Source organism: Natrix helvetica (assembly GCF_964273705.1).
Source record: "Natrix helvetica genome assembly, chromosome: 16".
NCBI lineage: Eukaryota > Metazoa > Chordata > Lepidosauria > Squamata > Natricidae > Natrix > Natrix helvetica.
Genome location: NC_138563.1, coordinates 10,597,364 through 10,624,640, shown reverse-complemented (window position 1 = coordinate 10,624,640; position 27,277 = coordinate 10,597,364). Strand labels below are relative to the sequence as shown.

The 27,277-nt window shown below is 48.0% G+C and overlaps 1 protein-coding gene across 1 annotated transcript in view; it reads left to right on the top strand.

Moving 5' to 3' along the window:
- NCSTN (nicastrin) overlaps positions 1-12,991 on the top strand; it is a 39,832-nt gene extending 26,841 nt beyond the window's left edge. Inside the window, exons 10-17 of the mRNA XM_081968341.1 lie at positions 243-314; positions 676-851; positions 4,496-4,598; positions 4,743-4,838; positions 6,459-6,546; positions 7,786-7,928; positions 10,588-10,803; positions 12,254-12,991. Of these exons, the coding sequence (XP_081824467.1) occupies positions 243-314; positions 676-851; positions 4,496-4,598; positions 4,743-4,838; positions 6,459-6,546; positions 7,786-7,928; positions 10,588-10,803; positions 12,254-12,376 (1,017 nt within the window). The 3' untranslated portion in view covers positions 12,377-12,991. The remainder of the gene's footprint in view (positions 1-242; positions 315-675; positions 852-4,495; positions 4,599-4,742; positions 4,839-6,458; positions 6,547-7,785; positions 7,929-10,587; positions 10,804-12,253) is intronic.
- Positions 12,992-27,277: the final 14,286 nt, after the last annotated feature.

Genomic DNA, 27,277 nt, shown 5'->3' with positions numbered 1-27,277 from the left:
ATGGTTCCTCTTTGCTCCTCCTCTGGGTCCATTCAGTGCAAACCGCTGCGGGCGTCAGATTTGGCCGCAGCTGATTTTTAAAAGGTGGCCGCCCCCTGTTCACCTGGGCAAGGTGCTTTCCCTCAGTGAGGCCTCCAGCCTGTCTCTGGTTCTGATTTTGCTGCCTAGGGGAGGCTCCGTTGGGGAAAAAAACACCCCGGGGCAATCTTGCACATCTGCCCATCGCCCTCCGTCTCTTGCAGGTTGCGCTCCGGAGTAAGGCCTCCCTCTGGATGCACACGGATCCCATCTCACGGAAGACCCCCGAGATTGAGGTAGGGGCGTTTCCTTGGCTGCCTGGTCCTTCCTTCCTTACATCCCTCCCTCCCTCCCTCCCTCCCTCCCTTCCTTCATAACATCCTTCCTTCCTACCTTCCTTACATCCCTCCCTCCCTCCCTTCTTTCCTTCCTTCATAACATCCTTCCTTCCTACCTTCCTTACATCCCTCCCTCCCTCCCTTCCTTCATAACATCCTTCCTTCCTACCTTCCTTCCTTCCTTCCTACCTTCCTTACATCCCTCCCTTCCTTCCTTCCTTCATAACATCCTTCCTTCCTTCCTTCTCTCCTTCTTTACATCCCGAACTCGTGGCGTAATTGAGCTGCTTGTCCTTCCTCTTGCCCCTGGGGCTCATAGCAAAGCATCCAGAGGATGATGGAAGCCTTGAACAAGAGCAGCGAAAGCACCAGCGTGGTGATGAGTGCGATCGACGCCAGCCAGCCCCTCCCGCCTTCCTCCTTCCAGCGATTCCTGAGGGCCCAGCAGATTCCCGGGATAGTCCTGGCCGACCACCACTCCCACTTTGAGAACAAGTAAGCAGGCCTGCAGCCATCTTTCCTTTTGGGTCTTTGGCCTGCCACACTTTCTGTTGTTCTGCTGTGCATTTTCTATGGTGGGAGAAAGGGATTGTACGGAGTTAAGATGATATGTAGCCATAACAACATTCCTTCTGGAAAGCCAAGGTCATCCTTTGTCTCTGCACCTCTGCACCTGACTGGAACTGGATGGGTGGAAGCTGCCAGCATGGCAGTGGAAGATGGGACCATGAGATGGGCTTGTGGGTGTGGGGGGAAAGATCTTGAACTTTCAACTGGGTGGGGGGAAACGGGAAGCTTTCAGATTCGGGTTTTGCCAGATGTGCCAACGTGGCTCTCTTCATCAATGGGAACTTTGAGGAATCCTTTGCCTCGGACTCAGATTTAATTTTGGATGCTATCTGGAAGCCTGACACCAGGGATCCTTTTCAGCAAACCAGAGATCTCCAAACATGGCAACTTTTTAGACTCTGGCTGGAGGCTGAGGAGCTCTGGAAGGTGAAGTCCACAGTCTTAAAAGTTGCCAAAAGTTTGGAGCTGCGCAGGCCCTCCTCGACTCACAACCCCAATTGGGCCCGACATTTCCGTGGTTAAGTGAGACATTCGTTAAGTGAGTTTTGCCCCGTTGTACGACCTTCCTTGCCTCTGTTGTTAAGCGAATCCCTGCAGTTGATAAGTTAGTAGCCCGGTTGCAAAGTGAATCTGGCTACCCCATTGTCAGGGGGTCGCAAAAGGGGGATCAGGTGGCCCCAGGGACACCGCAACCGTCATAAATACGAGTCAGTAGCCAAGCATCTGAATTTTGATCGCGCAACCAATGTTGTCACTGTGAAAATCGGTCGTAAGTCAGTTTTTTCAGTGCCGCCGTTAACTTTGAACGGTCACGAAATGTCCGGTTGTAACTTGAGGACTACCTGAAATCTATGAACCCATAGAATGCAGGTGAGGCTAGAAGTTCACGCTTCTGACCAAGCCGGAGACGAGACGCAGAAGGCCACAACCTCCATCAGGACAGAGCCGGAAGGGGCCTGGGAGGTCTTCTAGTCCAACCCCCTGCTTAGACAGGGAAGCCTAGGGAATTCCAGGCAAATGGCTGCCCAGGCTCTCCTTAAAAGCCTCCAAAGTGATCCTTGCAGTCTTGACTAATGGAGGTGAAGCCCAGCCTCCCCCCCCCCCCCCCGTTTACCTGGAGCTCAGCAGAAGCCAGAGGAGGGGTGGGGGCGCTGGAGAAGCAGTCACTGAGAGGGCGGGGGAGGCACAGGGAAGACAGACGTGCAATTAAAGAGGCGCAGAGTAATTGTTCTGACAACCGGGAGAAATCCACTTTCGCCTCGCCTAGGTCTCCGCCAGGGGTTAGCACGCCTGCAGACGGGAGGAGCAGCTGCTCTTCCAGGGCCACTTGGAAACAAAGCAAAACGGGGGAAGGGAAAGTGGGTCCGTGCGTAAAAAAAAACAACAACATCCAGATGTTGCAGACCCTGCCTACAGGTGGTCCTCAACTTGCAACAGTTCCCCTTAGTGACCAAAGCCTCAGCGGCCCTGAAAAAGGGGACTCGGTTGCAGCACCCTCCTGCACCCCACCCCCATCACGGGATCAAAATTTAAGAGGCTTGGGAACGGACTCACCTTTATGACCGTCGCAACTTTTCCGTGGTCACGAGATCAAAAGCCAGGTGCTTGCAAGAAGCAGAAACAGAGGCTGGGAATTTAGAAGCATGAGAGAACGAGGAATTGCCCGAGAAAGGAGAAGCAAATGCTCCTCTTCCTTTGCGGTCAATATTAATGTTATTAATATTGTTGTTATTGTTGTTATTGTTATCATCATTGTTATTATGACGATTGCTATTTCTCGAAATGAACTGCACTCAGACAGCACACCGTTTATGAAGAAAGGGAATTTTTTTTATAGTTAAGAAAAACTTTTTAAAACCTAAAAAAAAGTAAATAAAAGAAAGTCAGGTGCTTGGCAACGGACTCGTGCTTATGACCATTGCAGGGGCATGCGATCCCCTTTTGCAAAGCAAAGTCAATGGGGAAGCCAGATTTGCTTAATGACCGTGTGGCCCTTTTGATTCGCTTAACAATTACGGCCGAACGTTGTCAGCTGGGACAAAACTCACTTCACAAGTGTCGTTGTTTTGGGTCCATTGTGGTCAAGGCCTCCCTGCACTACCTTGCCAAAAGTCTTCGCTCCCCCATCCAGATAATCAGGTGTTCCAGTCTCTTCCACAGCCACAGGGGCATCGACTCCTTGGGCATGCGGGATGTTTTTACACCCATTGGTGAAAGAAGGGGCCTCTCTCAGTGAATCCCAGTGTGGAAGTGTGACCGGAGGCCACCTGGGCCAACAAATCCAGTTGTGACATTTCCTCGCTCCTGAATATCCCACAGTCCACTCTCAGCTGTGTTATAAGAACGTGGAAGTGTCTGGGAACGACAGCAACTCAGCCACGAAGCGGTAGGCCACGTAAACTCGTCCCACATCAATGCGTGACCTCACAAATGCTCTTCTGGAAGGATGGTCACAAATGCCCATAATTCCCACACTCCTCAACCTTGTGGAGAGGCTTCCCAGAAGAGAGTGGAAGCTGTTATAGCTGCCAAGGGGGGACCGACGTCCTATTGAACCCCATGGATTAGGAATGGGATCTCACCTCCAGTCGGTTCCTATCCGAGGAAAGGCAGGGGAGCGAATCCTTTGGGCAAGATAGTGTAGGTGTCTTAAGGCCGGGATGGCCCACGTTGCCCTGTCAGCTTGGCCAGCTGACTTCAGTCCTTTTTGAAGCCATTTTTCGCCCTCTCCAGGCTCCAGAGGCTTTATAGTAGCCTGGGGAGGATGAAAAGAGACCCCTCCCCACAAGAAGCCTTCAGGAGCACAAAAAACCAGCCCTGCAAGCAAACCGGAAGTTCGGGAATGGACTTCCGGTTTGCTTGTAGGGCTGTTTTTTGGCCTCCGGAGCCTTCAGGGAAGCTCCTGAAGCCTCCGGGGGGGCGGGGGGGCTGTTTTTGCCCTCCCCAGGCTCCTATAAAGCCTCTGGAGCCTGGGGAGGGCGGAAAAAGCATGCAAAAAATGGGGGGTGTCGCGCAGTCACGCACACTTGCGCACTGGGGGGGGGGGTGTCGCACATTGCATTATGGGTGTAGATGCCCCCCCCCCCTTGCGCTCCACCCGCTTATGGCAGGCGAGCCAAAAAAAGGTCCGCCATGGCTGGTCTAGGGTTGAAATGTTTTTTTCAACCTTGCGTGGAGCTGAAGGTGCCGGATTCCCCAGCCGACGTGGGGTTGGCCTCCTTTCCAGATTTTGGGGGTGTTGTTTGCGGAGGTCTCCCTGCCCCCAACCCCCCTCCCCTCCTTTGCTGTCTAATAATAAAAAGCCTCAGCTCCTCAAACAGGCAAAGCCAGCAAGTTAATTACAATAATCAAAATTAAAAATGTTAATGACTTCTGCCACCAGGAAGGAAAGACGACAAACGCTCCTTTGAGGAAGGGTTGCGGGGGGGGGAGGGGGGGCTGGGTTTCTGGCCAAGCCCAGATTAAGCCCCCCCCTCCCCAAAATCCCAAGGGCCCCCTCTCCACACCTGCTCCCCCCAAGGACCCCTCCTCTCCTCCCTGCCACCGCAGCTTCTCCTTCCCTCCCACAGGTATTACCAGAGCATCTACGACACCCCCGAGAACATCCAACTGAGTTATCCCGAGGGGCTGAGCCCGGAGGAGGCCCTGAATTACGTGACGGACACAGCAAAGGTGGGAGTGGGGAGGGGGGGGCAAAGTCGGATTCTCTGTCTGTGGTTGTCTTGGCACCGACAGCCGCAGGAGCCGCCGGGGGAAGGGAAGGCCGAGAGAGGGACTCTCCGGCCTGCCTTGACCCTCCTCCTCCCTTTCTCCCAGTCCTTAGCTGCCGTAGCCACCGTGGTGGGACGCACCCTCTACCGGTTGGCGGGAGGAGCAGGCGACGCCTCGTCAATTCAGGCCGATCCACTCACGGTAAGGTGCTGATGGGGGTCTCTGGGTGGAGGGGGGGGAGGCAAGGGGGCAGTCCTACGTTGGCATGCCCTTCCCTCCTCTCTCTCTGGGTAGGTCACCCGGCGTCTGAGGAACGCCCCCTTTCCTTGGGTCCCCCTCCCCTGGCCCCAAAGAGTAGTAGTGGTTAGGGCTCAAGGCTAGAAGAAGCTGGGAGAAGGTGAGTTCTAGTCCTGCCTTAGCCGGGAAAGCCAGTTGGGTGACTTTCAGCCAGTCCATTCACATCCCAGCACACCTCACAGGGAAGGGAAGGGGGAGGAAGAGGCAGGGAGTGAGAAAGGGGGAGGGAAGAATGGAAGGGAGAGGAAGAGGAAGGAGGAAGAATGAGAAAGGGGGAGAGAAGAAAGGAAGGGGGAGGAGGAAGGGAGGAAGAGAGTGAGAAAGGGGGAAGGAAGAAAGAAAGGAAGGGAGGAAAAGAGTGAGAAAGGGGGGAAGAAAGGAAGGGGGAGGAAGAGGGAGGGAGGAAGGGAATGGGAAAGAGGGAGGGAAGGAGGGGAGTGATAAAGAGGAACGGAGGGATGGAGGAGGGGGAGAGAAAGAAGGGAGGGAGGGAGGGAGAGAAAGGAAAGGAGGGAAGAAGACAGAAAGGAGGAAAGGAAGGAAGGAAAAGAGGAAGAGAAAAAAAGATGGGGAGGGAGGGAACGAGAGAAAAACGGGAAAGAAAGAGAGAAAATGACAGAATGACAGGTGTTTTGGCTGGCAAAATCCTCTTCCCTGTCTGGTTGACCGGAGATGCTTCTGACTTTGAGCCAGCATCATTCACTCAACCAGTCTGGGGAGGCCGGGCAAAGGGTGGGATTCCCGCTCTCCCTCCCCCCACCCCAAAATCTTGTTTTTGGGAATTCCTGCTTGCCCCTTCCCATCACTTCCTGCCTCTTGAGTGATCAGGTACGCTGATTATTAATCTCCTCTAGTGTCGTTGACAGCTGCAGTCGAGCAAGTGTTGAGGTGCCCTGGAATAGTTACAAACTGTAGAGCGTTAAATGTCCACTGTACAACAAGGCAAAAATAATATGGGCCGACCATTTTGGGCGCTAGGAAGTTGCTCCCTCACCACTGACTCCTCAAGTTTCTCTGGGAGGCAAAGTCACGACAGGCCCACGGGCAACGTTGCCATCAAAAGGGTGGGGGGGCCCTGCGGGAAGGGCCTCCTGCACCCCCTGTTCAAGTCCTCTTCTGTTCCACACCCAGGCGTTGACCCATCCACTGGGAAAGCCCCAGGGGGCAGTGGCCTCATCCACAGGTGTTGGGGGGGACGACGCTTGAGCACCCCACCCATCTCATCAGGATCCACAGGGCCAGTTAATGACACAGCCTCGTCTCCTGGAACATGGGCTCCAAGAGCTGGATGGGGCCTGGGAGGTCTTCTAGTCCAACCCTCTGCCCAAGGGAGGAGACCTTGTTGCATCCTGGACAAACGGCTCTTGCTCCCGTTCAGTCATTTACGCCAATCTAAAGTAATAAAAAAATTACAAGTAGTTTAGTAGTTTACAGTGGTAAGTTTACAGTTTAGTAGTTTACTACTGTTGAGTAGGCGCTGCTCTTTGAACCTTTCTGGCTGGACGATTTGGCTTTTTCTTCCAGGTCACCCGCATGCTGTATGGCTTCCTGATCCAGTCCAACAACTCCTGGTTCCAGGCCATCACCAGGCCAGATTTTAAAGGGCCTCTGGGTGAGGCATGTGTGTGTGAGAAAGAGAGAGAAAGAGAGGGAATGAGAGAAAGAACCGAGAGGGAGAATAAAGAAAACAAAAACAAAAAGAATAAGAGAAGAGAGAATGAGGGGAGGAGGGGAAGAATGAGAGAAAAAGAACAAAGAGAGAAAATGAGAGAGAAAGAATGGGAGGGGGAAAGGCAGAATGAGAAAAAGGGAGAGAGAGAGAGAGAATGAGAGAGAATGAGAAAAAGAACCGAGCGGGAGAAGAAAAAAGAAAGAATAGGAAAAGAGAGAATGAGAAGGGGCAGGCAAGAATGAGAGAGAAAGAATCGAGAGAGAGAGTGAAAGAGAAAGAATGAGGGGGGGGAGACAGAATGAGAAAAAGGGAGAGAGAGAATGAGAGAAAAAGAAGCGAGCGAGAGAGAATGAAAGAGAAAGAATGAGGGGGGGGGAAAGACAGAATGAGAAAAAGGGAGGGAAAGAGAGAGAATGAGAGAGAAAGAACCGAGAGAAGAAAGAAAGAAAGAAAGAAAGAAAGAAAGAAAGAAAGAAAGAAAGAGAATGAGAATGGGAGGGCAAGAATGAGAGAGTAAGAACCAAGAGAGTGAAAGAGGAAGAATGAGGGGGGGGAGACAGAATGAGAAAAAGGGAGAGAGAGAATGAGAGAAAAAGAAGCGAGCGAGAGAGAATGAAAGAGAAAGAATGAGGGGGGGGGAAAGACAGAATGAGAAAAAGGGAGGGAAAGAGAGAGAATGAGAGAGAAAGAACCGAGAGAAGAAAGAAAGAAAGAAAGAAAGAAAGAAAGAAAGAAAGAAAGAAAGAAAGAAAGAAAGAAAGAGAATGAGAATGGGAGGGCAAGAATGAGAGAGTAAGAACCAAGAGAGTGAAAGAGGAAGAATGAGAAAAAAGAGACAAAGAGAATGAGAGAGAGAATGGGAAAGAACTGAGAGAAGAAAAAAAGAATAGGAAAAGAGAGAATGAGAAGAGGAGGGAAAGAATAAGGGAGAAAGAACCGAGAGAGAGAGAGAGAAAGAATGAGGGGAAAAAAGACAGAATGAGAAAAAGGGAGGGGAGAGAGCGAATGAGAGAGAAAGAACCAAGAGAGAGAGAGAGCGAAAGAGGAAGAATGAGGAAAAAGAGGGGAGAGAGAAAAGGAGAGGGAGGGAGGGAGGGATATCTTCAGGGGGGAAGGCTGCTGCCTGAAGGTACCGTTTGTAACCCCCCCCTTTTCTTCCCCCCCCCTTTCCCCTCCCAGGCGATGAGCCCCTCCAGTACTACATCGCGGTTTCCAGTCCCGTCAACTCCACCAGCCTGGTCCATTACGTCTTGGCGAACCTGACTGGCACCCGCCTGGGGGACAACATCACCAAGGAGCATTGCAAGGATTCCACGGAAGACGTGAGTCTCCTCGCCCTAAACGGCATAAAATAATCACCAGGGAAAATCAATAAACATCTACTGTTCTTTTTAAAAAAAAAAAGCCTGGAAAAAAACGTATTTTTCAGAATATACGACGCACCTTCCCCCCCCTCCCCCCCCCCAAAAAGAGGCTGAAAATCTGGGTGCATCTTATACACTGAATACAGCATTTTTGGCCTCCGAAACCCCGCCCCCTTTGCAGAAATGGCCGTGCAGAGCCTTTCGGAGGCTTCCAGGGGGCTCCTGGGAGGGCAGAAGCAAGCAATAAGGATAACTCTGGAAGCCTCCCAAAGCCTACGCAGGCCCTGGTTTTGGAAAAAAAGAACGGGCCCGTTTTCACAATAAACGGGGCATTTTTTTGCTTGGTGTCCCCCCCCCCCCCCCACCTTCCCTCTTCAGATGCCCCCCCCCCCCCTGAGATTGGGAGGCACCTGGGGAAGGTCTCAGATGAGGCTCTTAATGCCACACAGAAAGTTGGCACAAGATTCAAGATTCCTTTGGAGGCTCTTGGTCCCCAGCCGGTCAACTTCAAAGATAGACAGGGACAGATCCTGAATGTATGGCTAGCCAGGAGCCCAGCTCACTCCGATCCTGACATTTGGCCTCCTCCGAAGGTGCTCAGATGGCTCCGTGGTTTTGATTGGAGGTTGATAGAGGAAGGCGTGGTGGGGTGGCCTAGATGGTGGAGCTCTCGCCTCACCATCCAGAGGCTGTGAGTTCGATCCTAGGTACAGGCAGATATTTCTCTCTCTCTCTGGGAACAATGAGAATATATCTGCTGAACAAAACTCCGCGTTGGCGACAGGGAAGGGCGTCCGGCCAATAAACAGTCAGCTCAATTCAATTGCCCAGCTCCACCCCACAAGGGATTATGGGGTCGTTAACTGAAGATGATTGGAAGTTGATAGAGGACTCCAAGCATAAAAGGGGACAATAAGAAACAATAAACCTCACCGTGAATTTCTGTAAGGCAATTTGTTAATGTGAGTTTTGCCCCATTGTTCGACCTTTCTTGCCACCGTTGTTAAGTGAATCACTGCTGTTGTTAAATTAGTAACACCGTCGTTCAATGAATCTGCCTTCCCCGTTCACTTTGCTGCTCAGAAGAGTGCAGAAAGGGATCACACTGCAACCGTCATAAGTACATGCCTGTTGCCTCTGAAGGCCAGAGAAGGAAGAATGGACACTGACCAAGGAGAGATTCAACCTGGAAATGAGGAATTTCCTGACAGGGAGAACAATCAACCCGTGGAACAGAAGTTGCCTTCGGAAGTTGTGGGAGCTTCATCCCTGGAGGCTTTCAAGGAGAGACTGGACTGCCCTCTGTCAGGAATAGTGTAGGGTCTCCTGCTTGGCCAGGGAGTTGGACTAGATGATCTTCAAGGTCCTTTCCAACTCTGTTAATCTATATCTAAGGTCTACCTGTCTAAACACCCTTGTGTTAAGAAGTCTGGCTCTGCAGTCATGTTTTTTTTTCCCGGAATGCGCCTTAAGGGTTTATCTGGAAAAAGGCAATTTTTGCAAATCTAGCTATGGAAGATTAATACTAAAACAATCCCTTCCTTGGCTTTCATTCATTCATTTTGTGTATTCCATTTATATTGCCTCTCTCAAATTCATGACTCTGGGTGGCTAAGAACAGTAAAAAAAAAATCTGAGCTATAAAAACACCACCATTCAGCAGCTGAGGTTCAAAAAAAAAGAGTAAAAAAGAGTAAAAGATCTTCCATGAATATATCTCAATAAGGACATGTGTATTAATATTAGAATTATATAGACTGGATAATTTTGTATGTAGTGTGATAGACATTAGGATAATGTTCTATAAAAAACAGATATGAAGAGTGAAATAGGGGAATTACAAATAGGAATTAAGCATTAATTGAAAAAATTAAGAGATTGAATGGTGGTATTATTAAACATGCATAAAAATATGATTAGCAGTGAGATGATAAGATTGATTAGTTATTAGACAATAAAATAATATATTTGAATGTAAATTGGTGCATTAATCACACACAGTCATAAGGGTTGGTAAGAACATGAATAGATGTATTGTAAATGTTTAAATGATTGTGATTGGAACTAGAAGTGAACATTGAGACATTGAGTAATAAAAGAAGGAAGGATGAAAATTTAACATAAATAGATGTGAAGATCAAACTAAGAGAAATATGAATAATAAAACAAGTGAAAGATGGGAAATAGAAAAGAAACGTCTTTGAATATTATAGTCATATAGGGGGAAAAGTTAAAATAGAGATAGAAATAAGAGGGGAATAATAGTGTGTGTATATAGATAGATATTAAGATATATGAAAGAATGAGGGAGGTTTAGAGATGAAGATTGATAGTAAAAATTTGTGTAAACAATACGAAATAATGAAAATGAAATGTAATAACGATGAGTAATAATATGATGCCTATTTGCATTGAAATGTATGATACCCAGGTATCTCACCATTCACGCACTGATATGTATAAATAGTATAAAATTTAAAAACTTGATTTGGGGAAAAGAAAATAGAAACCAAGAAGAAGAAATCAGCCTAACCGTCACCCGAACCTTTAATGCTGAGGCTTTCAGGTTCCAAGTGGCAAATATAATACAATTCCTCGGGCGTTTCCTTTCCTGCAGTTCTACGAATACACCTGGGTGCAGGGCTCCCCGCAGCCCAACGCCAGCTCTCCCCGCAAGCCCTTCTGCGTCCGGTCGACGGTCCGCCGCACGGCAGCCTCCTCTCCGGCCTTCGAGCTCCAGCAGTGGGGATCCACCGAGTTTTCCACCTGGACGGAGAGTCGCTGGAAGGAGCTTCATGGACGCATCTTCTTGATCGCCAGCAAACAGCTGGAGGTGAGGGGCCGAAGGGGGTGGATAGGGTTGTTTGCTAAAGTATAGGAGCTTTCTAACATCCACCCACCCATCCATCCATCCATCCATCCATCCATCTATCTATCTTTATGTATCTATCCATCCATCCATCCCATATCCCATCTATCTGTCTCTCTATTCCTCTCTGTCTGTATATCTTATCTCTGTGTGTGTGTGTGTGTCTCTGTCTGTCTCTTTATTTCTCTTATTTATACAGTATTTATCTCCCATCTCTATATATCATACCTCTCTCTGAGTTTTTGTGTCTCTATTTATTTTATCTATATCTTTCTCTCTTATCTTTAGCTTTTTATAATTTATCTCTATAATTTATATTATCTATCTCTACCCCTATCATTTATCTCTTAACTATTTCTATGTATTCATTTGTCTGTCTGTCTGTCTGTCTACCTATCTATCATCTAATATATCTACCTATGTGTCTGTCTGTCTATCTAATCTCTATCATCTATCTCTATCATCTCATCTGTCTGTCTGTCTGTCTGTCTAATCTATATCTCTCATCTATCTGTCTGTCTGTCTAATCTCTCTCTATATCTATCTATCTATCTATCTATCTATCTATCTATCATCTATCTATATCTATCTATCTTCCATGCCACCCATTGCGCCAAAAGCAACTCTAGGTGACTTACAGACATTAAAACAATAAAGATCTTAAATTTAAGAAACCGATCCAAGGCAGGAGGGAGGGGAGGGGAGGCGGGGGGGAGCCAAGGGGTTCAGGGAGAAGGGAGGGCATCCTCCCATTCCACCAGCCACCTCCAAAGGTGCCACACCCCATGGGGGCTCTGGGCTGGTAGGCATCGCCCTGTCTTCGAGGCCTTTCAGGAGGCCAAAGGGTGGGAGCAGATCCGAACTTGGGTTTGGGATGCTTTCTTTAGATGGGGGTGGCCAACAATGGGGTTTCCAGTCGGCCTTGGCCCATGGCCCATAGAGGGGGGTTAATTGCTCCTCCCTCTGAAGTTGGTGCTTCTCAGTTACAGTCATAGGAATGCGGATACAGACTTACGACCACGCTTGAACCCAAAATTTCCGTTGCCAAGCAAGATGGTTGTTCAGTGAGTTTTGCCCCATTTTACAACTTTTCATGGGATCACGTGACTCCGGGACATTGTGACCGTCACAAATGTGAGCCAGTTCCCAAGCGCCCCCATATAAGTCACGTGACCCAGGGGATGTCACAGAGGCTGTAAGTGTGAAAAATGGCCATATGTCACTTTTTTCAATGCCGCCGTAACTTGGAATAGTCTCTGAAGAAACGGTCGTAAGTGTGAAAAATGGTCGTAAGTCACTTTTTTCAGTGCTGCTGTAACATGGGACGGTCTCTAAAGAAACGGTCGTAAGTTGAAGACGTCCCGCTGAGTCCCTTCCCCCGCCTGACGTCCTCCCTTTTTTTGACCCCCTGCAGATCGTGACGCTGGTGTTGGGCCTCCTCATCCTCATTGTGGCCTTCGTGGCCACCTACTTCATCAACGCCAAAGCCCACGTGCTCTTTTCCACGCCGGGGGACTCTGAAGCAGTGGCCTACTGATCAACCTGCGCCAGGAATTCTAGCGCTACGGACAAGAGAAGGAGGGGAAGGAAGGAATTTGGCACCGCCAGGCCCTTTCGTTGATTACTGTGGAGTGAGGGTCTTTGAAGGAACACGTCCATCAACACGTCCCTGTTGAGACGCAGGGCAGGGGCACCAAAGCTGGCAAGGCACGGATTAATTTGGGGGGGGGGGCTTTCTTGGGTCTCTCAGACCCTCCTCCATCCAGCGGCCCGGCACAAATGGGGCGCACAGCACAGAGGTCTCAACACCCTCCTGAGGGTGGCAAAGAGTTGGCCATCCAAGGAGAATTTGCTCTGTGACGCATTGAGGACCTTCAACCGTGCAGTTCTCACTTCTTTTCTTTTTTAATTTTGAAGGTCTGGATAAATTTGCTTGACTCTTTTGATTTAAGGTAGATCAAGGTGGAGAGAGGAAAAAAACAACAACACCAAGGGATGCAGGGAAGTTGGAAATGGGTGTAAACTGTCCTCTTTTTTTATTTTTAAAAGAAAACCTGGGTTCTGTTCTTTTGTACATAACGATATAAATAGCCTGTTTTGATTGAAAACCTTCACCGATCCCTTAACTTACGGATTAAATTTGTCGATCCCTCCTGCTTTTAGCTTATTTGCTCGGCTACCTGAGAAGTTTAGGAGGGTTTAGGGGTACAGAGATTTTTTTGGGGGGGGGATTCATCTGGGAAGTTTAAGAGAGGGATACAATCAAGATCAAGGGAGGTACTAATACCACTCTCTAAAGCCTTAGTAAGGCCACACCTAGAGTACGGCATCCGATTTTGGTCCCCACACTATAAGGAAAGATGTTGAGATTTTGGAAAGAGTGCAGAGAAGAGCAACCAGGGTGATGAGAGGACTGGAGGCTCAAACAGACGATGGACGGTTGCAGGAACTGGGCCTGGCTGGTCTAGGGAAGAGAAGGACCAGGGGAGACAGGAGAGCATCTTCCAGTATTTGAGGGGCTGCCCCAGAGAGGAGGAAGGGGGTCAAGCTGTTCCCCAAAGCCCCTGAAGGCCAGAGAAGGAAGAATGGATGGACGCTGACCAAGGAGAGATTCAACCTGGAAATAAGGAGGAATTTCCTGACAGGGAGAAAAATCAACCTATGGAACAGAAGTTGTGGGAGCTTCATCCCTGGAGGCTTTCAAGAAGAGACTGGACTGCCATCTGTCAGACATAGTTTAGGGTCTCCTGTTTGGCTGGGGGGGTTGGACTTGATGACCTCCAGGGTCCCTTCCAACTCTGTTAATCAGTAAAAGTCTTTAAACGAAATGTGCGTCTGGGAAGCAGCAAATAGCAGCGTTTCTCAACCTTAGCTGCTGGGAGATGGCTGGACTTCAACTCCCAGAATTCCCAGCCAGCCATATTGAAGTCTTCCCAGCTGGCTGGAGAATTCTGGGAGTTGAAGTCTGGCCATCGCCCAGCTACCAAGGCTGAGAAACCCTGAGACAGGGGAAGGCGGAATAATATGAGTGAGACATACATTTCTCTGTGTTGAAACTGAACAGGTTGATATCCTGAGCCATTACATGGCTGGGCCAAGCCGTTTGTGCCAGTGGCCCATTGGTTCAGTTGTGACTGTGCCCGTATTTCTTCGAGACGACATTTGCAGGAAGTGCGTACCTTTGTGCCAACGTTCTGGCGTTCCACAATTAAAACTGTGTGCCCAACGTGCTCGTTTAAATGTGGCTGGCTGGTTTTGCTGAAGAAGACGACAAATTAGACGAAGCCCATCAACAATCCTGAAAAGGTTTAAAGCCCTGACCAAGTTGAAAGACCAGATCTATATATATATTAGTATTTCTCATGATTAACACGCTCGGATGCTAAGGAGGTAAATGTTCTACTCCCCCTCCCCACCTGAAAAGAATTCTGTTCCAACTGCCACTTGGGCATGGGCGTGGCCAGCTGAAGACTCATGCGGGCTGGGAGTTTAGACGTTCTACTCCCCCTCTCCACCTGAAAAACACTCTGACGTTAGACTGAGGGAGAGAAGGGGATAAGATAGGAGAGGCCTCTGTGGGGCAAGCCTGAGGGAGGGAAGGGGAGAGGAGAGGCCGATGGCAACTACTCATTAATTTTCAAGCTGTAAGTATTGATTTATCAAGCCCAATCACATAGTTTCATAGCGGAGCATGGGTATCAAGCTACTTATTTTATATTGCTAGGTGGGTCTACCTTTGGAAAGGAATCAGGTTCAGGATTCTGAAGTTGGGAGACAGATAGTCCTTGGCTTACAACCGCCATTGAGGCTGGAGTTACATTGAGGCTTGAGTGACAGGCTAATGCCTGCCATTAAGTAGATCACCAGATGGCCCCCGCCTGATTTTGCAACCTGTTTTGCGGCAGCTGTTAAGCGAACCCATTTTAGCCAATGGACTCCTCCCCCCCCCAAGAAATCAGAATGAATGACAGTTTCCCGCAAAAAAATACAAAACACAATCACGAGGGTATGGATGCTACAAATAGCCATAAATGTGGGTCAGTAGCCAAGCACACCAAACCTGTGACCACAAGAGGTGGGATAGCCATCCGAATCCTAAAGGCGGGTCGTACGTATCTCTGGGGAGGTATGTTGCAACTCTGAACTGCCGGTCACAAATAGAGAACTACCCGTCGTTTTCTGTACATCCGATTGTGAGGATGTGAGTTAGCTGGCTTGTTGGCCCCCTTCTCCAGCCGGAACCAACCTTGTCAGCATGGCAAGATGGACTTCTGACATCTCTGTGAGAACTGGAGAGATGTGTTGACATTCAACCATGGTTGGCTTGACTCCTTGAGCCAACCGTACTAGGTTGCCTATCTCCCCCCATGCTAAACGACAAACCAGGTTCAGGGCTACCATGCTCCACACCAGCTCTGAGATGCGTCCAGTTGGGTTTAAGATTTGGTACCAACCGAGACCTCAGGGCAGGGTAGTTGGGTGGCAGTGGTCATCCGAGAATGTCTCCTGACCTTCACGGACCATGTTCCTGAAGTCTCCGGCTGTAAGACCCCGTTGTTCTGAGCCAGCTCCCCAAACACGGCAAACCCTTTGAAGTGAACTCAAAGATTCCTTTATGAGGAGCTCCGGCAGAAGGTTTCTCTCCCAGGCTTATGGTCTTGGAGACTTCAATCTATCCAAGGTTAGGCTCAGGTCTTCAGAGGACTTGCCTTCAGAAGCTGTGGATACTCCATCACTGGAGGCTTTTAAGAAGAGGTTGGACACCCTCTGGTCTGGAATGGTGTAGGGCCTCCTGCTTGAGCAGGGGATTGGACTAGAAGACCTCTAAGGTCCCTTGCAACTCTGTTGTTCTGTCACCCCTGGCCCTCCTCTTCAACCCTCCTCTGGACGCAGAATAGACATTTCTGCAATCTTTCCTTTTTCACGTCGTCCTCGGATAAGATGACTTTTTGGGGGAAGAGACCCAGTTTCCCTTCCTCTGGAGCTCCAGCCTCGTCCTTCTCACCACTCTGCGGCTCCCTCCTTCTCTTGGATCCAATTGCTGGCAAGGATGGGAAGCAGCAGCTGCTGCCCGTTCCTCTCGCGCTCAACGAAGGCCAAGCGGCCTCCCCACGGACCGCTCGGTAGCTTCTGTCCCCAGCTGGAAGCCCCACAACAGAGGAGGGACAGGCGGAAGCTGAAAAGTGGCCAAGCCTGGATCGGACCCCAAAGCAGATTCGGTTGCTCCTCGCTCCCTCACAGACTTTCCTCTGAAGGACGAGCACTTTATGGATGGTGGCCCCGTCCTCATTCAGCATCGGACGGTAGCCGAGCACGAGGGCTTCTATGACCGGTTTTGGCCTTTCCAGTTTTTGGAGTGCTGGGGTGGGCAGTTAGTTACCCCAAAGCTGGTTGGAGGCCAGGCTGAGCTCAGTGTTGGTATTCAGCCGGTTCGGATCGGTTCTGCCGAACCGGTAGTGGCGACCTAGGGTCTATGTCGTCCTATTTAGCCACTTTTTTTCCTTTTTTTAAAGACTTAAAACACATCTACAAAGACATAACTTAAAACAACGCAGGAACTAAACGTTCCATCTTACAGCAGTTAAATATCAGCGAATCTTTACAGTTATTATTTCCCCGTTCCAATTTTACATTTGTGGTCACCTTGTTTCTTCCTCCTTTTGGCGTACAATCCCTTAATTATTCATATTTAGCCGTTTATATCAGACCATCGTATTACCTGTATTATATTGTATATGCTTTTCTTACATTAATATATCTTATCTTTCCTATCCCCTGTCTTATCTCTATATCCTAATTGTTCTACTATACCTTAATTTTACATTTCCCAATTTCATATTTCTATTTTTCCCCAAACTAAATAATATTCTGACTCTTCCTTTTCTTTTATTTCCTTCTTTCAATATGTCCATCTTCGCACGTTCTAAGGTCTTCCTTCGGTTCTATAATGGTTTTTTCCCCATTTTTGGCCGTATGTTATTCTGGCCACTGTAGTAATAGGTAGAATTAGGTATAGTATTTCTCCACTTCATTTTGTTGTAATTAGACCCAGTAAAAATAGTTTCCCATTATTTCCTCAAGCCACTTTTTAATTTTGGTCCAGTCCACCATGTGTTAGCCACGTTTTTTAAGTTGTGCGCATGTGTGCAAGCTGGGCACAAGAGCAAAGCGCATGTGGGGGGGCACACCCATTCCCCCATAACCCCCTGTGCACACATGACACCCCCAATATCTCCCACATGCAGGCACATCTCCCGCATCGGTCTTGCGCAGACACAGCAGAGACTCCAAAATGGTCAGAGGGAGGGGTGCGCGCAGGCACGATGCAGCTGAGTTGGGGCAACGGCTCGCGTGCCTGCAGAGAAAGCTCCGTGGGCCACATGTGGCATGCGTGCCATAGGTTTGCCACAACGGGGTTAGCGCATGAGAGCTCAATTGATAGCGGAGGTAGCAGAAGAGGGAGGCCATGGTGATTCGTGTTACACATCTTTTCATCCCTGAATTCATTTACCTCAGTTTCCCCTTCTGAAGGAATTATTTCTGGGCCTTTTTCCTCAGGCAGGAAGCTGGAGAGATGTTTCCCCCATGCAAGAGAAGATCTTCACTCCAGCCATGAAATCCTCTTACCTTCGCTACCAGTTCACCTTACCAGCTGTTTAAAAGGGATATAAATCCTTCCCTTCCCCACCATCCAGTCAGAGCTGAAGAAGCTTCTTGGATTAGAAGCAAAATGTCTTTAAAGAATTCACAAATAAATCGCCTCAACAATCCTCTAAAAAGGATGCAAAGGACCAGCTGCCTGCAAGGAGCATAAATCCTTCCATTCCCCACTATCCTGTCAGAGTTGAAGAAGCTTCTTGAATGAGAAGCGAAACGTCTTCAAAGAAAAAAGTCCAGTTGCCTCCTGAAAAAGGACCTTTGGGGCAACCAGGACCTGGACGAGAGACATCTCTACGGACTACTTGACTCTTACTTCAGACCCGTCTTCTCCAAGCTCCTTTCCCTCAACAGCTGCAAGGAGCACAATTTTGCAAGAATTTGGGTCTTCCTGATATTTCCGGCTGAATCCCACTTGGTGAGGATTCCTGGCCCCTGTTTGCTGTCTCGACTTCCAGCGGAAGTTGCCTTTAACTTGAGACCAGCCACTGCTGGATGAGTCCCAGGTGAGAGGAGCCATGTTGTCTCTCTGCCTCCTTCACACAGTCACCCACCAGATTCTACCCCTGGGTGCCTGGGGTTGGCATCTTGGAAAGGGTGGCAAATGGGTACTTTCAAGCTCACGTTCGCCCAATATCCTGAGCTACAAGCAAGCTAGTTACCTTCTACCCTAGTAGTAAGGGCTCAAGTTGGCACAGCTAGAATGTGGCTCTGGATATTGTGTGAATCTAAAGAGTGTTTTGGCCACAGCAACGTACAGAATAGAATACAGAGTTGGAAGGGATCTTAGAGGTCTTCTAGTCCAACCCCCTGCTCAAGCAGGAAACCCTATACTATTTCAGACACATGGTTATTCAGTCTTTTCTTAAAGACTCCCAGTGTTGGGGCATTCACAACTTCTGGAGGCAACTTCTGTTCCACTGATTAATTGTTCTCACTGTCAGGAAATTTCTCCTCAGTTCTAGGTTGGTTCTCTCCTTAATTAGTTTCCCTCCATTGCTTCTTGTTCTGACTTCAGGTGCTTTGAATAACAGTTGGAACCTCAGAGGTCATCTAGTCCAACTCCCTTCTCGAGCAGGAGACCCCATATCATTTCAGACAAATTGCCTGCCCATTCTCTTCTTGTAAAGTCCAGTGAGGGAGCACCCACAGCTCCTGGAGATAAGCTATGAGCTCTACTGATGAATTGTTCTTGTTGCAGGAAATTTCTCCTGACTTCTAGGTTGGATCTGTCTTTGATAGGTTTCCATCCATCACTTCTTCTCCTGCCCTCAGGTGCTTTAGAGACTACGTTGATTCCATATGATTCAACTTTCCCTAGAGTTGGAGATACCTAATTCCATCAAACTTACTCATTGTGAACAAAGTTAGACTCTTCGAATATAGAATAGTAGGATTGGAAGGGACCATGGAGGTCTTCTAGTCCACCCCCTTGCTTCCTTGAGAGACTTGAAGGTCTTTGCTATAGGGACGCAGTGGCTTATTGGCTTAAAAGTTGAGCTTGTCGACCAGAAAGGTCGGCAATTCAGCAGTTCGAATCCCTAGCATCGTGTTAATGGAGTGAGCTCCCGTTCCTTGTCCCAGCGTCTGCCCACCTAGCAGTTCGAAAGCAGGTAAAAAATGCAAGTAGGAAAATAGGAGCCACCTTTGGTGGGAAGGGAACAGCGCTCCGTACGCCTTCAGCATTGAGTCATGCCGGCCACAGGACCACGGAGACGTCTTCGGACAGTGCTGGCTCTTCGGCTTTGAAACGGAGATGAGCACCGCCCCCTAGAGTCGGGAACGACTGGCACAGATGTGCAGGGGGAACCTTTACCTTTAACCTTTACCAAATCACTTAAAAGCAATTCTGTCTCTCTTTCCTTGGATTTCCTCCATTTTGAATACAGGTAGTCCTTGACTTACAGCCATTCATTTAGTGACCATGTGAAGTTACAACAGCACTGAAGAAAGTAACTTTTGACCGTTTTACACACCCTGCCATCATTGCAGTGTCTCCATTATCACATGATCAAAATAGGCTTGGCCACTGACATGTACTCATGACAGTTGCAACATCCCGGAGTCCTGCGATCCCCTTTTGCGACCTCCTGACAAGCAAAGTCAATGGGGAAGCCAAAGTCACTTAACAACCGTGTGACTAATTTAACAACTGCAATGGTTCGGTTAACAACTGCCGCAAGAAAGGTCCTAAAATGAGGCACCATTCCTTATCTCTTAGCAATAAAAATTTAGGGCTTGGTTGTCGTCGTAAGTCGAGGACCCCCCTGTAGAAGAGAGTTTGTGTTTTTTCATCACAGCAAATTGTGCAGCACACAGTTGGGTATCGATAATCCAGTTTGCGACCGTCCTCGGTATGAACCAAGCCAAGCTTTTAATTTTTGATCTTCCCAATTCTCCAAGCGATTTCTTGGGGGCTGCAAAGCTGGCAGTTGTGTTACTTTAGTTAATCCCAGTTTAAACAAAAAACAAAAAAACCCTCAGATTTTTATAATCCCGCGCACCCCGTGCAATGGATTAGCCCAGCGACGACTGCAATTTCATTTCCAGTCTGCTGCAAATCTTTTCTTTTGGCAAGTTTGCTGTATTTTTTTAATTTTTTTATTTCTTTTGCAAAAAGAAAATCCAACCATCCCATTTTCTGGACTACGGGCTGTTTCTACTTCCTGGGATCAATGCAAGGTTGTGTAACATGCAGCCAGCAAGTGGCTCTATTTACATCCCTCTCTCTCTCTCTCTCTCCTTTGCAAAGACACACAATCGAATTTAACTGGCTTTTTGCAGGCTTTTCCCCCTCCATCTCCTCCTGCTGCCATTTCACATAATTCTGTGACCCGGTACTAGGACTCAAGGGAGAATTCCCCTTCATCCCGACTGGCTCTGCTTGGATAATTAGCGGTGGCAGCAAGAATTATAGGCTGGGGAGGGAGGGGGAAAGCCAGAAAGTCAACAATTTCTTTACAAAAGGCTGCAAAGCCCATTCTTGCAACCTGTCAAGGCCTTCTGCTGTTTAGGACGGGGAAAAAGGAAAGGAAATAAAACCTTTGAGACAAAGTGCCATCGCTGGAGGGAAGGACAGACAGGGGGGGGGGGGGAAACCTTTCCTGCTGCTTTGGGGGGGAAAAAAGAAAATAGAATTGCTTTCTGTCTTTGTGGAATGTTTTGGGAGAGAAAAAGCATTTAAAGATGTATGTGTATATATATGTATGTATGTATGTATGTATGTATGTATGTATGTATGTATGTATTGTATTTGTACTGATAAATAAATAAAAGGAGACTAGTATAGATCTATTTCAAGCTAATTAGCTCTCATCAGCTAGCCATACCCTTACTGGGATTTGAACCTCGAAATAGATCTATACTAGTCTCCCTTTATTTATTTATCAGTACAAATACAACACAAATATAAAAAGGCAACATTAAAAATAAAAATATGGTTTTCTGCCTGCATGGTCTTCTGTGATAAGCCGAAGGACAGAAAGAGGGAGTAGTGACCTTCCTCCCATATTTAGGCATACCAGGGGTTGTAACACAAATACATACCTATTTCCCTGGCTCAACTGATAAATGAGGAGAGCCTGTGGCTTAGTGGCTAAGACTCCTGCCTAAGATATAATACAGCCCAGGTTCAAATCCCAGTAAGGGTATGGCTAGCTGATGAGAGCTAATTAGCTCGAAATAGATCTATACTAGTCTCCCTTTATTTATTTATCAGTACAAATACAACACAAATATACATACATACATACATACATACATACATACATACACACACCAGGGAATACCAGGGGTTGTAACACACACACACACACACACACACACACACACACACACACACACACACATATATATATATATATATATATATATATATATATATATATATATAATAAATGGATATGCTGCCCATCTCAGCAAGACTCAACCGTAGGCAGTTTACAACCAAGTAAAATGACAAGATAAAACATGAGATTAATCAGAGGTTTTTAAGAAGAGACTGGAATGATGCGGGGTCTCCTGCTCGAGCAGGGGGTTGGACTAGAAGACCTCCGAGGTCCCTTCCAACTCTGGTTATTTTATTATTCTAAATTATTAAATCTATGAAGAGGGCTCCCAAATTTTAGGGGAACTGCAGCCTCTGAAAAAAAATCATGATTTCTGCACAAATCTGTATTTATTTATACTGAACTGAATTCGGGGGACTACTTTATCGGCTGCGTATCCCTTTGTTTATAATCGGTTTCACCCAGCATCCGTTATTTATTGTGAACTTGTATGCTTTCTGTTAAAATCCCTCGGGAAGAAATCCATCATCAGAAGACATCCTAATAGATGCTGGATGGGTGGTTACTTTTCCACCACTTCCCCCCCCCCCCATCTTCTTTTTCAGTAAAAAAGCCTCCCGAAAGGAAGGATTTAAATCATTCTACTTCTCTTTACCTTTCAAAAAAAAAACAAGTTGCTTCTTTCACAGCAAAGAAACAAAGCTAAAAAAAAAATAGATTGGGTTTTGTGCCTTCGGCGGTTAAAATTGAATATTTTATGCTGCTGTTTTGGGATTATTAAACATTGCCGAAGTTTTTGCAAAAACTCCCATCTCCAAGTAAGCGCTCCGAGTGAAAAGGGTTCCTTTCCAATTCAGTGGAAGCTCTAGATCCATTTTTCCTGAGTCACAGCTGCGAAATGGTTCACTTGCTCTTATTTCCCCGCATCTTGATGAAGTCAGCAGCTGACGGCGATGTTCAGTGGGCTGTTTTTTTCAAGAAGGGGTACATCATCTGAATCCGTTTCGCTATTCCTCCCCAAACTCGGTTCCAAAGGCTGAATTCCCGTAACTGTGATCCAACAGGTTTGTTCCAATCCTCCCTTCCACAAGGGGAAGGCAATTCGGGAAATACAGTCACCCCTCCCACCCCCAGCCCTCCCCCATCCACACCTGGCCATGATGCAACCTCCAGCAAAAGTTACCTGCCTATTCTTGAGAGTAAACAAGGCTTTTGCTCACCACCTGTGGGGTCTCCAGGGGAGAGGAAGGATGGGCCCCTGGGGGCTGCAGTGTGTGTGTGGGGGGGGGAGATCACTGGCAGCCTCACCCCAGATGGCTGGCAAACCTAGTTTTCTTCTGTCCCCGAGATGGTGGCTCAGTTCTTACCCCCAAGCCCTGATTCCCACAGTTCTGTTTGGGACACCTCGCCTTACGACCACCATGGAGCCTACAACTTCTATTGCTAAGCAAGACAGTCATTAAATGAATCACTGCAGTTAAGTTACTAACACGGTTGTTAAGTGACACTGGCAAGTAACAGATTAACAGAGTTGGAAGGGGCCTTGGAGGTTATCTAGTCCAACCCCCCCCCCGCCCAAGCAGAACGCACTACACCAGGGGTGTCCAAACTTGGGAACTTTAAGACTTGTGGACTTCAACTCCCAGAATTCCCCAGCAGTCCACAAGTCTTTTATCTGACTGTACACCACCCCGAGTCCCTTTGGGGAGAGGGGGCGGTATAAAAGTCCAAATAAAAGTAAAGTAAAAGTAAAGTCTTAAAGTTCCCAAGTTTGGACACCCCTGCACTACACCATTTCTGACAGAGGGCAGTCCAGTCTCTTCTTAAAAGCCTCCAGGGATGAAGCTCCCACAACTTCTGAAGGCAACTTCTCTTCCATGGGTTGATGGTTCTCCCTGTCAGAAATAATTTCCAGGTTGAATCTCTCCTTGGTCAGTTTCCATCCATTCTTCCTTCTCTGGCCTTCAGGGGCTTTGGAGAATAGCTTGACCCCTCTCTTACTCTCTGGGGCAGACCCTCAAATATTGGAAGATGCTCTCCTGTCTCCCCTGGTCCTTCTCTTCCCTAGACTAGCCAGGCCCAGTTCCTGCAACCGTCCATCATCTGTTTGAGCCTCCAGTCCCCTCATTACCCTGGTTGCTCTTCTCTGCACTCTTTCCAGAGTCTCAACCTCTTTTTTATAGTGTGGGGACCAAACCTGGATGCAGGACTCTCGGTGTGGCCTTACTAAGGCTTCCTCTTGAGGAATTCTGGGGATAGAAGTCCACCTGTCTTCAAGCTGCCAAGGTTGGCAAAGATTAGATTAGAGACTTCCTAGACTCAACCCAGTTTATTAAATAAACTAAGATTGGGTGGATTTAACAGCATACACAAAGATTAACATGTTCTACTACTTCCAGAAGTGGGGTCTGATAGTATAGGTAGCCCTCAACCTAGGAAAGTTCATTTAGTGACCTTTCATAATTACAGCCCTGAAAATGTGACTGTATGATGATTTTCACTCTGCCGACCGTAGCAGCATCCTCAAAGTCACATGATCAGAATTCGGACTTTGGCGACTGAGGGCAGGAGTCTTAAGTGTGCTCTTACTAAGGCTTCACAGAGCAGTATTAGGACCTCCCTTGAGCCACTGATTTTGCTGATCAGAAAGTCACAAACAGGGATCACGACGTGACTCCGGGGACATTGCAGCCGTCCTCATAACGAGCCAGTTTCCAAGCATCCGAATTTTCGTCACGTGACCACATGGATGCTGAAACGGTCGCTAAGTGTGAAAACAGGTCATAAGTCACTTTTCCCCCAGTGCTGTTGTAACTTGGAACGGACACTAAATGAATGGTCGTAAGTGGAGGGCTCCCTGGATTGCTGCCATCTGATCGTGGTCGAAAGTGGTTTGTGTGGGTAGATAATTCGAGGGGCCTCCTTGGGGTCCCATGAAACTCCTCTTTTCCGAGTCAAAATCTCTGCTCCAGCGCAGAAGAGCCCTGTGTGACTCCCAAGGCTGGCTTAGGTGGGACTCGGGGTGCAAATACAAACTGGATTGATAAATAATAATAGATGCAGCCTTTCGGTTGTTTAACCCAGGTTTAGCAGGGATGCCATTCGATGCAGGCTAAGGTTGGCATCATGGTAGTTTCAGGACTGAAACCAGCTCTTAACTGTTTGCAAATGACACCCAATTTGCCCAAAACAAACCAGGCTCTCCCCTTTGGTGAAGCCCCCAAAGGATGCTCGTTGGGCATTTGTGGTTGTATGAAACTGGCCAAGTTTGCAGCCCTCCTCCCCCCCCCCCTGAACTCAGCTGCTTCCCTGGAGGCAGAAGGAAAGGGGGGTGGAGAGAAAGCGGCAGCTGCCCCCCCCCTTTGCCCTGAGAGGGAACATATGGGGGCAGCTGGGGGGGGAGGAGGAGGAGGAGGAGGAAGGTTAATAATCCAGCAGGCGTTTTGTTGAATGCTGGCTTTGGAGACTGGCCACGGAAGGAAGGAAGGAAGGAAGGAAGGAAGGAAGGAAGGAAGGGAGGGAGGGAGGGAGGGAGGGAGGGAGGGAGGGAGAGAGGGAAGGAGAAAGGTAAAAAACAAAGGGAGGAAAAATGGGAGGAAGGAGAGTAAAGAAAAGAAAGGGGAAAGGAAGGAAGGAAGGAAGGGAAAACAAAGAGAGGAAAGAGGGAAGGAAGGAGAAAGAGAAGGATAAGAAAGAAAACAAAGTGAGGAAAAAGGGAAGGAAGAAAGGAGAGTAAAGGAAAGGAGGGAGGGAGGGAAGAAGAAGAGAGGAATGAATGAAAGGGCAGTAAAGAAAGGAAGGAAAGAGGTAAAGAAAGAAAAGTTGAAAGGGAAGGAAGGAAGGAAGGAAGGAAGGAAGGAAGGAAGGAAGGAAGGAAGGAAGGGACTGAATTAAAGGCCAGCTCTAAGCCAAAGTGACCTGGGGCTGCTGCTTTGGGGGTGAAGGGGCCCCCCTACCATCCTACCTGCCTTAGAGTTACTATTTGCTGATGAAAATTTAACATTGGTTAGTGAGGGAGGGGAGGGCAGCCTCTTGGCAGTTCCTGCCTCCCTTGGAGGGGACCCGTTAAAGCCCAGAGCATGGGGGGGGCACATGGGGAGGGTCCCCGGGGGCAATTAGGAAAGTCAGGGAAAGCCCCAGCCCTTCCCTTGGCACAAGAAGGCACTGTGGATCAACACAGAACCTTTTGGGTCACTTTATGCTGGGCCAGAGATTGTTGCCAGCCTGATCCTCCCTCCCTGCCTCTTCCCTTCTTCCCTTCCTTCCTTTTTTTCTTTTCTTCCATTCCTTTTCTTCCTCCCTATCTCCTTTCCTCCCTCCCTTCCTTTTCTTCTTCCCTCCCTCCCTCTTTGCCTTGACTTCCTTCCATTTTTCTTTTCTTTTCTCTTTCTCTTTCTTTTCTTTCATTCCTTTTCCCCCTCCCTCCCTTTGCCTTTCCTTTCCTTCCTCTCTTCTCTCTCTTTTCTTCCCTCCCCTTTCCTTCTTTAATTCTTTCCTTCCTTTTTCTTTCTTCTCTCTCTTTTCTTCCCTCCCCTTTCCTTAATTATTTCCTCCCTCCCTCCCTTCCTCCCCCCTTCCTTCTCCCTCTCTCTTCTTTCATCCCTCCCCTTTCCTCCTTTAATTCTTCCCTTCTTCCTTCTTCCCTTCCTTCCTTAGATTAAAACTCTCTCTTGTATTTTGTTTTTCCAATTGCCCCAATCCACCACCGTAAGGTAAAATTCAACTGGGGGATTTTCTTCAGAAGGAGGGACCATTGCTTGGGTGGAGTGAGGCCCTCCGGTCAAAGAGCTGGACATAATCCAAATTCAGCTGCAGGGTCGGCTAGGTTGCCTCCTCCATGACTTCCCAAATCCCTCTTTCATCTGCAGGGAAGTTCTGGGAAGGGCCTCCCACCTTGGGGGCAGGTTTTGAGAGGCAAAAGTGGGGCTGGGGGACAGAAGGAGAGGTTGCCCAGAGAAACAAGGACAGCAATAGTATCTCCCCCTCCAGCTCTGAGAAAGAGACAAAAGGGTTTGGACTTTTATTCCCAGAATTCCTCCACTAGCTTTCAGAGATAACAGAATAACAGAGTTGGAAGGGACCTTGGAGGTCATCTAGTCCAACCCCCCCTTAAGCAGGAGACCCTACACCATTTCTGACCGAGGGGCAGGCCAGTCTCTTCTTGAAAGCCTCCAGGGATGAAGCTCCCACATCTTCTGAAGGCAACTTCTGTTCCATGGGTTAATTGTTTTCCCTGTCAGGAAATTCCTCCTTATTTCCAGGTTGAATCTCTCCTTGGTCAGTTTCCATCCATTCTTCGTTCTCTGGGTCCCTTGGAGAATAGCTTGACCCCCCTAACACTGTTTTAATATGACTGTACACCGCCCCGAGTCCTGTTTAGGAAAGGGTGCGGTTTATAAATTAAAGATTATTATTATTATTATTATTATTATTATTATTATTATTATTATTATTATTATTATTATTATTAACTCCTCTCTATGGCAGCACATCAAATATCGCAAGATGCTCTCCTGTCTCCCCTGGTCCTTCTCTTCCCTAGACCAGCCAGGCCCAGTTCCTGCAACCGTTCATTGTTATGTTTTACCCTCCAATTCCTCCATCATCCTGTTTGCTCTTCTCTGCCCTCTTCGACTTCAGCTCACTTGGACTTAAAGCCATTCATTTAGTGACTGTTCCAAGTTCCAAAGGCACCGAAATATGTGAGTTATGACCGTTTTTCACCCTTACAACGGTTGTGGCATCCCCGTAATCACCTGATCAAAATTCGAAGGCTTGGCAACAGGCATGTACCTGTGACAGTTGCAGTGGGGTCCCTTTCTGCAGCCAGCAAAGTGAAGCGGGAAGCCAGAGTCACTGAACAAGGGATGCTGCTAATTTAACAACGGCAGGGATCCCCCCCCTCCCGTCCGAAAGGTCGGTGACCCCTGTTCTGGTCCAACCCCCTGCTTAGGCAGGAAGCACATTGCAGACAAACAGTGGTCAAATTTAAA